At 44.9% G+C, this 10,699-nt stretch overlaps 1 protein-coding gene across 2 annotated transcripts in view; it reads right to left on the bottom strand.

Annotated features, from left to right (window-relative positions):
- Window positions 1-4,201: 4,201 nt before the first annotated feature.
- Window positions 4,202-10,699, bottom strand: part of C1H1orf94 (chromosome 1 C1orf94 homolog) — a 52,088-nt gene continuing 45,590 nt past the window's right edge. For both annotated transcript variants that reach the window (XM_025403898.1, XM_025403890.1), the window contains exon 7: window positions 4,202-4,665. In XM_025403898.1, coding sequence (XP_025259683.1) covers window positions 4,590-4,665 — 76 coding nt within the window. In that variant the 3' untranslated portion in view covers window positions 4,202-4,589. The remainder of the gene's footprint in view (window positions 4,666-10,699) is intronic.

Genomic DNA, 10,699 nt, shown 5'->3' with positions numbered 1-10,699 from the left:
CCCTGAGAGGTGAGCAGAGTCAGGGGTGCAATGTGTTGGAAAAGCATTGGCCATTGGCTCCAGGCCCCTCTTCACCTAAATTCTCTTCATAAGAATTTCTTGAGAAAAAAAGCTTCTAAGGACTTCTGAGAATCTGATTCTCAAACATTCTGGGATGAGAGCTGGGCTCTAGCTGTGTCAGAAGGCAGCTTGATACAATTCAACAAGCATTTTTGGTACCTACCGTGTGCCAAGCATCATACTAGTGTTCTACATGCAACTTCTCTCTCTTTTAAATAAATCCTTATTTTTATCAAAGTAATGCATATGCATGGTTTAAAAGCCAAATAGTGCTAAAAAGTCTCATAAACAAGGCAGTGATCCCTGTACCGTCTTCCCCCACAAATCAATGCCCCTAACTCTCTTGGCTCTTTATCTTGGTGTTTATCTCCAGATTTCTAGATAATTATGTGAATTCCACTATCTCTGGTATCATCCATTTTAGATATTACCTCCTGCCTTCCTATTATGATAAATGAGGATTTTAGCTCTATTCACACCTTCTCTCCACCTTCATCCTCCCACCATGATTATAATTTATCACCATTTTTTGTTAAATCTATATTTGAACTTTTTATTGTTGTGACCAGGTAAATATTGTTCACTGCTGAGTTAATAACAATTGTTCCTTTTTTAATTTGAATTTATAGTTAAAGCTTCCCACCCCCACCAACTGCTATAAAACAACTCTTAATACAATTTTCCACAGAATCAGCTCCATCAGAATAATCTATCATTTTTTTCTCCAGCCATTCCCCAACCCCCACTGACATGCCTCTCTTCTGGAGCTCACCAACTTCCTACTCCAATCTGGACTGGTGGCGGTGGCTCTCAGAGGCTCTGTTTCATGTCTCCTGAGTGAAGACATCCCTTTTCCATCATCCCAGGAATCTCCTTAGTCTCCCTCCACATGGAATACCTGATTCCTGGATTCCATGTCTCCTTTCTTTGTTTACCCACTTGTCTTATCGGAGTACACCTCCCCTTAGCTTCCTGACAAATGTGCAGGGAGGTAAATTTTTTGAGACTTTGTATATCTGAAAACATCTTATTCTGCCTTCACAAGGCAGAGTTTGGATTTAGAATTCTTGGTTAAAAATTATTTCCACTTGAAGTTCTGTCGCCTTTGTTTCAGGATGTTCTAGGTACCAGTGTTACTGTTGAGAACTCTGCTACCATTTTGGTTCTTGAGCATTTGTATGTGAGTTGGTTTTTTTGGGAAATTTTAGAATCTTGTCTTTATCTTTGCTCTCCTGAAATTTCATAGGGATATTCTTCGATGTGCATCTTATTCTTTCACTTTGCTGAGCACTTGTTTGGACCTTTCAATCTGGGGGATTTTCTTTTATTTTTTTCATTAGTATTTGCATCCCCTCCATTTTCACTCTGTTGCCTAGAATGTCCCTTAGCCAGATATTGGGTCTCCTGTACTGGTCCTCTCATTTGCTTATCTTTTATCTCCTATAACCCACCCTTATGTATTTTTTTGTTCTTCTTTCATGAGATCTCTCTGATGTTAACTTCCAGCCCTTTCACTTAAAAAATTACATCAGCTATCACTGTTTTAATTTCCAAAAACACTTTCTTATTCTGATTTAAAACAATAAGCATATGGCATATAATCCTTATTTTTTAAATGTACTACCTTATCTCCCTTATAATACTGTAGTCGGTCTCTCCTTAGTTCCTTCTTACCTTTGCTTTGATCTATTTCCTTCTTGTTGGAGATTGTTCTAAAAAGTTGATTGGAAGGTCTTTGTAAAGGGCATTAATCATAGGGTAATTTTCCCTGGTACCTCCAAATGCCTTGAGACAATTCAGCTTCTCTAGAGAAACTTCCAAACCTCTGCTTCTTGGTTAAAGCCTAGCTGCTGGCATTGAGGAGTGTATGTGTATTTCACTTGATCCCCATTTTCCATCTGGGCCATCTCCACAGTCCTTATGCATTGTCTGTACATTTCTCTGAAGAAAATGCCTCCTGTCTCCTTCAGAACCGGCCATGGCTTTTGGCTTTGTGGGGCCAGGTTGCTTTCACTTCTTCCTAGCCCCACCTTCCATGGAGTCTAGCACCTGGCACCTCTAGTTCCTAGGACCATCAGGGCTCTGCAGGAGAAATGGCTAGCTTCTTGCTGATATTTCCTTTGGCAGGCATTTCCATGTGATCTTCCCCTGTTCTGCTAAGGCATTTACCTTTCCTCCATCCCATTTCTGCCTTTGTATATGGGATGGGATTACCAACTTCTCCGAGTTTCATTGAGGATAGAGCTCGTACAGGTTTACTTGTTCTCCTTGTTATTTGGGGGTAAGTTTCAAGAGAAGAGGAAAAGAAACATCTTTACTCCACCATCTTAAAGCCACAAGTCTATGTTAAATACACAAAGTCGATGTTAAGTCTACATTATCTTTTAATCCTTACAACTCTTAATATGGCCACTCACGGAAAAGAGGTTCAGAGAAGTTAAGTTCTCTGCCCCAAGTCATAGTTGGAAAGCAGCTAAGAAACCAGGTCTGGCCAAAGGCAAACCCATGATTTTTCTTTTACTGTCTCCTGTTTCCCAACATGCTGAGATCAAGGGAGGGTGGCAAACTATAGTCTAGCCTGGATCAATACCTAGAAGTACAATATAAGAAAGACCTTTGGGACAGACTGTTAACCAAGGCTATCAAGAAGAAACAAGAAATGCCCAAAGTAGGGTCAAGCATTGGGGAAGGGAGTTGGAGGACTTCCAGGGAATCCTAGACTTAGGCCATGAAGAAAGTAAGAAGGCATAAGTCTTGAGGGAACTTGGGAGAGAAATTGGTTTCCAGGGACCCAGAAAGAAAGACCAGTGAGGCCACTGGTGTTACACTGTGAGAGCAAAAGAAATGCTCCTGTGGGCACTGGACTTAGGTCCATCCTGAAACACTGGTAACCTCCAGACCCCCAGCCTCCCATTGCTGTCTTGATTAGGACTCCTCATGTTCCCCAGACTGTCTCTCAATGGCCTCATTCACAGTGGAGTTCAACTTCCAGGTGAATAACTGGGTTGCTAATAGAGCAGGTGAGAACTGAGAATGCTGGTCCAATCTGGATGTGCATAGTTCAGTTTTTAGACCAAAGAATATCCTTACATTAATCCCTGTTTACACATGGCACATGGGTTTCATTTCACAGACCAACTCTGATCAGTGACAGCTGCCTGGAGCACCACAGGGAGAATGACTCTGTGGCTTTGTCCAAGCTTATGGGGATAGAATGACATAGCTGATTAGCGATGTCTGCCAAGGGGGTACAATAGAAGAGTTAAAGAATGTACGCTGTTGGCCGGGCACAGTGGCTCATGCCTGTAATCTCAGCACTTTGGGAGGCCGAGGCGGGCAGATTATGAGGTCAAGAGATCGAGACCATTCTGGCTAACACAGTGAAACCCCGTCTCTACTAAAAATACAAAAAAGTAGCCAGGCATGGTGATGGGCACCTGTAGTCCCAGCTACTCGGGAAGCTGAGGCAGAAGAATGGTGTGAACCCGGGAGGCAGAGCTTGCAGTGAGCTGAGATCGCACCACTGTATTCCAGCCTGGGTGACAGAGAGAGACTCCATCTCAAAAAAAAAAAAAAAAAAAAAAAAAAGGGAATGTGTGCTGTCACAAAGTCAGGCTGTCTCCTCTTCCCAGACTCATATCCTCCACCAATGTGATTAAGTTGCTCTCAACGTCCTTATTCGAATCATTGGTAAGTGTTTGACAAGATAGGTCTAGGGATGCTGCCATTAGGTGCAGTTTTGACACTGACCTCTATCTTGGTACTGATGTACAATCATTGGATATAGTCTGTCACATTTAGCGTTACTTTTGAAATTGTTTTCCAGGCTACATTTTCCAATTGTTTGTCCAAAAGGGACTTTTTATGGAAAACTTCCAGTTGGGATAGGAGAGAGTGCATTCCCTTTATGATGTCCTTTCCTGAGATGCATACACTGAGATGTTGAGAGGTGAGTGGATCACAGGGGAAAAGAGATAAGCCCTCTCGCTTATGATCCCTTAGGTCCCATATTTAGATAGCAGCACTCTGAGGACTCCAGCTTGTGGTCTCCTTTCATGTCCTGAGTAAACACTGAGTCTCGTGGGGAAAATGAGCAGTAAAGATTACGCAGAACACAACAAAAATAAACAGGCGCACTCCATTTCAAGCAGCTCATACTTTTATCATAAAATACAAACTTTCTAAAATTAAGTGTCTTACTTCTATTTTACCAACAACAACAAAAACAAAAATCACTCATGTTAGCTAAATACAGATGCATAAGTGGTTGAGCAAGCAAGTATGAATATGAGAAGCGTGTGTGTGTGTGTGTGTGTGTGTGTGTGTAGCTTGTGCCATGTGTGAGGGGGGCTGTTTGTGTGTCAGTGTTGGCCAATAGATGAATCTGGTCTTGCTGTTTTCTGTCTGTGACCTGGTCAGAACCTTGCCTTTCCAAACTTCATACCAAGCTTTTGCAGAATCCAAAAATTCAAAAAGCCCTTAGCCCTGATCCGAGGGCTAAGGGAGGAAAAGGGGGAAGAGAAGGAGATCTAAAAGTTTATGCCATTCCCACTGGAGGAAAAATAGGGGCTGTGCATCAAGGGCCCACCGGATGTCGAGCCGAACCTGGAAGAGAGGGAGGGTAAACGCCATGATGAGATTCCTAATGTTATCGGAAAGGATTAGAAAAAAAATAATATATTAATTTTTGAAACAGTGAAGACCATGACAGGCTTAGAAGGTAAAGGCTTTGCCATAAGAAAAAAACTTTGGCCTTGGGAAAGTGAAATATTAAAATAATACAATTAGAGGACAATCAAGCACTTCTCCTTATGCTTACTTGGATCAGGAAGCCCCTGGGAGCCAGCAAATATTGTTTCAATGAAGCCTACACTCTGTCCCTGCCCAAGACCCATAGAACAGGGACCCTCTCTGGACCTAAGCATCTTACCTGTATTCCTGTGACCACTCTACCTGCCTTAGAGGACCAGATGTGTCCCTCAGGAAAATCTACAACATCAGAGAACTTAGAGGCAAGTCCAGCATAAGATCTTCGAGGCTGGACAATCCTAGAGTCCCTCCTCCCCTTACCAGCACCAAGCTAAATCAGGCCCTTCACTCCAACCCTGACTGAGAAGTAAGTGTTGAGACATCACTGAGTGCCTAGGTCTTTGCTAGACCCTCAGGGAAGGAAGAGTTAAGACGTGTGCCTCACCCTCTAAGAGCAGAAATGCACACGCTTCTCCTTTTCTCCCTGGCACACTCCTATCCATACTTCAAAATAGAGTTCAAAAGCCATCTCCTCTGTGAAGACTTCCCTGACCTCTCCAGATGGAATCATTTACTCACACTTCTGGAATCCTACTGTAATTTCTTCACCCATCTGCTCAGATATGTTGAATGAATGGGAACAGAACTCAATACAAATTACAGTAGAGCAAATGGCTAAATTTAATCTAATCCTGGGATTCTCAATCACTTTTCAGCTAGCCAGATGCGTATTATACAAGAGATTCACGTCCGTGGTACCCTCCTATGAACTGATGAAACAATTCCTCAATTGGAGGAGGGAAGAAGCAATGGAAATAGACCACGGCATTCATTTGTAGTGCCTCAGCAGCTAACTGTGTCTGTTGCTCACTGAGGGTCCATAGGCAAGTTAGGCTGGGTCATCTCACTCCCTTCTCACTAAAATAAGTCCCAAGAGAGCAGAGACTTTACCTATTTCATATCCAGTGCCCAGGACCTGACACAATGTGGGTGCCTCATAAGCAATCCATGCCCGCGGTAACCCAACCTCTATTTCTCTCTTTCAGAAATCATTTTGGAAGATCATTCAGAAATTGTAATGATATTATTACAGGGATACCCTGCCTTCTACTTACAAAATAAAGGCTGTAACCCATACTTCAGTATTTAACAATTATCAGTAATCAACAATGATCATGACACAGCTCATATCTGATTGCCACACACGCAGCTAGCTCCTCCAGGTTGAGAACTTCTGATCAGATCAACGGCCACCGGCATGATCAAGACAGTATGTACACTAGAGGGCCAGGAAGAGGAGCAATCTGTGTGGACAAGAGTTAACAAGGAATGCTTCCTGGAGGAGGAGGAGCTTGAGTAGCCTGTTGAGTATGATGAACATATGTCTTGGTTTGCCTGGGCCAGCCTCTATGTTGGTATTTCTGGTATAATTATTTTATAGTTTTTTATTTGAAACAGAGTCTTACTCTGTCACTCAGGCTGGAGTGCAGTGGCACAATCTCTACTCACTGCAATCTCTGCCTCCCAGGTCCAAGCGATTCTTGTGCCTCAGTCTCCCAAGTAGTTGGGACTACACGTGTGCATCATAAACCTGGCTAATTTTTTGTGTTTTTAGTAGAGACGGGGTTTCACCATGTTGGCCAGGATGGTCTCAAACTCCTGACCTCAGGTGATCCGCCTGCTTTGGCCTCCCAAAGTGCTGGAATTACAGGTGTGAGCCACTGCATCTGGCCTGGTATAATTATTATCTGTACTCCTTTTAACTCTCAAATTTATTACTGCTCGGAAGATAAATTGTATGTTTATCCCACCCTGAGGCATGTATACAAATTGACTTGGCAGAGGGGAGGGCTCTACTTCTCCTTCCCTGAGGACATGGAAGCCCCTCTCTCCGTCCTCTCCCCTTTACACAGTTTTTTCTCTTGATTCCACCTTTTCTGCTGACCCTCGTTGTCTTCCACACTAAACTCTGTGCTTAGGCCCATGCGTCTTCCCCAGCCAGGTGCAGCCTCACCTTGATCTTGTTCCATCCAGCACCTCACATCACCACCCCAAAACCAGCACTTCGTTCAGGAAACACTGTCTTCACTTGGCTTCCTGCACTCCACTTTCCCATTTTTTCCCCACCTCACTAGATAGTCCTACTTATTGATAGAGTCTTTGCTGGTTCCTCCACATCTCTGCAGCCTCTACATGCTGGAAGTCTCAAGGCTCAGCCCTTGGACCTCTTCTCTTCTCTATACTTGTGTATTTTGGGCGATCTCATTCCATCCCATCCCATTCCTTGAAATATCATGTATATGCAAATGGCTCCCAAATGTATTACCAGCCCCAATCTCTCCCCTGAGTTCCGGACTCCTATATGCACCTACCTATCCAAACTCCACCCATCTGTCTAATGACACTCACAATTTTCACATGTCCAAGACTGACTCTTGGTAAACAGATCCTTGTTCTAGTCATCATGACCTTGGTTGTTTTTTGTTTTTTGTTGTTGTTTGTTTATTTTGCTTTGTTTTGTTTTGTTTTTGAGATGGAGTCTTGCTCTGTCGCCCAGGCTGAAGTACAACGGCATGATCTCAGCTCACAGCAACCTCCGTTTCCCAGGCTCAAGTGATTCTCCTGCCTCAGCTGCCTGAGTAGCTGGGATTACAGGCACCCACCACCATGCCCAGCTAATTTTTGTATTTTTAGTAGAGACGGGGTTTTACCATCTTGGCCAGACTGGTCTTGAACTCCTGACCTCAAGTGATCCACCCACCTTGGCCTCCCAAAGTGCTGGGATTACAGGCGTGAGCCACTGCGCCCGGCCCAATGACCTTAGTATTTTGGCATTGCTACTGCTCCAGTTGCACAAATCAAAAACCAAGGAATTTGCTTGACTTTTCCCTTCCCTCATTACACGTTCAACCATCATCAAGTCCCACCAATTCTACCAAGAAAAGAACACATCACAGATCTTTTCACCTGCCCCCTTTCCCAGGGCCACTGCCTTCATCCATGCCACCAATGCCTCTTGCTCAATATAGAGCGCCTAGCCTACTCCCCTGCCTCAGCTCTTACCCTCATAGTCCATTCTTCAGACGTTGGCCAATGTGATCTGTTTTATATAGAAAATTAGAACACATCCTCATCAATGTAAAAGCCTACATGGTTTTCCACTGCTCCTGAAACAAGACTTCTAGCCATGCCTACCAGGCCTTGTCTAGTCTGGCCCTGGCTACCTCTGATTTTAATTCCACGCACTCCGTCCCTCACTGTGTGCTGCAGCCACAGGTTCCCACCTCAGAGCCTTTGCACTTTCTATTCTTTCTGCCCAGAGGCTCATCCCCGACATAGATGCATGGTTCATTCTCTCATTTCATTTAGATCTTGGTTCAACAGGCTACCCTTGATTCTTCTCCCCACCCTAACCCATATCCCAAGGACCTGACTTTGCATACTTGCTTGTTTATCTCCTTATTGTCCATTTCTCCTCCTAGAATGAAAGTTCCTTAAGAGAAGGAAAACTTTTGTCTCATTCACTCCATTATCCCTGGTGCCTACAACAGTGCCAGGCACATACAAGATGCTGGATCAATGTTTTTTGAATGAACAGATCATCCCCTCTGGGTACTCAGGCTTGCACCCTTTACATTATTTTTCTGACCTCGTGATCCTGGTTTCCTCAGCCTCTCAGAACGCCAATCCACCCCGCTCCTTCTCCTCACCCTCCTCTTTGCCTCCGCTGTCTCTGGCTCTCCCCAGGCTGTCTCCCACTTCTCAGGGTGCTCCTTCCTCAGGTTACCTTCCCACTCCTCCAACCTCTGCAGACCTGTGGAGACCAGGTCTCAACCTTCTGGTCTCACAGCTCCCGATCGGTGGTTCCCGAAAGCTGACTGAGGAGACATTAAGACCGCTCTTCCTCCCAGACACAGCCAGGGCTATCTCCTTCAGCAAGTCTATCTTCCCAGAAACCAGAGTCACCGCACAGAATGTGGGAAGTTGGCCAACCTGCAGGCAGCTTATCTGGGTCTCTATTCTCACCTCTAGGGGATGATAATCTCTCCCATAGGCCCCTAGAGCCACCTCCAGACCACACCCTATCCTGCTTCCTGTTTCTCTTACTTCCACCCCATCAATTCACTCTGATGTGCATAAATCTTCCCTGGATCCCCAGGCCTAGCAGTCCAAAGCCTTTCATAATCCAGTCCCAACCTCCCTTTTCCAATCCTGTTTTCCACCTTTTTCAGAGACAAATCTAATACTTCAGCCAGACGCCTTTATTCCCCAGGCCTCCAGCTTGCCGCATGCCTTCCCATCTGAGGGCCTTGCTCCTCCTGCCTGGAATGCCCTCCTCCCAGCACTGCTCACAGGAACCTCCCCCGCTGCAGGGATCCTGCCTCTGTCCTCGGGCCACTTTGATGGCTTTCACTTTGCCAGGGCACTAACATTGTTGTACCCACATTTCATCTGCTCTCAGTTCTCTGAAGGGAAGAAGCATATGCTATTCATCTATGGGTCCCCTGCAGGCTAAATTCAAATTAACTACATGTGTTAATACAGCGTTTCCCAGGGTGTGTTAGGTGGAACACACCATGCTATACTCTGCAAGAGAAAGGAAAAGAGAGGGAGGGAGAGAGGAAAAGAGGGAGGGAGGGAGGAAAGAAGGAAGGAAGGAAGGAAGGAAGGAAGGAAGGAAGGAAGGAAGGAAGGAAGGAAGGAAGGAAGGAAGGAAGGAAGGAAAGAAAGGAGAGGAGAGGAGAGGAAAGGAAAGGAAAGGAAGGAAATATTTTTTTAAAAGGGTGTGGATGCTGGGCGCAGTGGCTCATGGCTGTAATCCCAGCACTTTGGTAGGCCAAGGCAGGCAGATCACCTGAGGTCAGGAGTTTGAGACCAGCCTGGCCAAAATGGTGAAACCTCGTCTCTACTAAAAATACAAAAATTAGCTGGGTGTGGTGGTGGACGCCTGTAATCCCAGCTACTTGGGAGGCTGAGGCAAGATAATCGCTTGAACCTGGGAGGTGGAGGTTGCAGTGAGCCAAGATCGCACCATTGCACTCCAGCCTGAGCAACAAGAGTGAAACTCTCAAAAAAAATAATAATAAATAAAAAAGGGCATGGATTTCATGTTTAAATAATACTATTGACCACCTTGTTGAACATTCTCCATGCACCCTAGGAAATTAAATGATCTGAGAATTCCAACAGTTAAGAAATCTGTTTATCTGTTTCCCACAGCTTTTCCCAAACAGATCTGACTACTGAAACCACTTTCTGCATTTATGCCTTTTAACAAGCTATTTGGAGAAAATACTGATTGAAAGGATGAGAGTTTGGGGACACGGATCGGCACAGCAGGGAAGGTTCTGTGATGGGGAGGTGGAAGGATGGGAATCTCTGTCAGGCTGGGAAGTTTGGCCTTCATCCTATAAAGTGAGTTTTTCAAACCCGGGCACCCATTCCCCAGGGTGTGCCTGGGAGACTGGGATTCCCAGGAATGACACGGCACCACCTGATGCTTGGAGCATCCATATTAGTGGAAGGTTTGGTGGGTGGGAATGAATGGCTATGTATTATTGTATTAAAACAAACACAAATTTATGACTCAACAGCATGCACAATTTGAGTAGAATTTTCAGCCAGAATGTTGAGTTTGTTGTTGAGCCAGAATGTTAAGCCCTCAGACCATCCCAGGAAATAGGAGCTCCTTGCCTCTGCAGTTTGGGGAACTTGGTGGAAAAGTGTGGGTAGCCCTGATAAGCAGTCGAAGGCTCTTCAGCAGGGCCCATCACAAAGTCAATGGGGTGTTCGGGAGATTAGTCTGGCAAGGAGCTCAGGGTGCGGACAGTGGGAGGTGAGAGCTCTAAGGAGATTAGCTGGCCATGTCCTGTTGTAACCAAGCACATGG

This window comes from Theropithecus gelada, chromosome 1, assembly GCF_003255815.1.
Source record: "Theropithecus gelada isolate Dixy chromosome 1, Tgel_1.0, whole genome shotgun sequence".
Lineage (NCBI taxonomy): Eukaryota > Metazoa > Chordata > Mammalia > Primates > Cercopithecidae > Theropithecus > Theropithecus gelada.
Note: the sequence above shows the minus strand (reverse complement) of the source record. Positions and strands in the feature narration are given on the sequence as shown.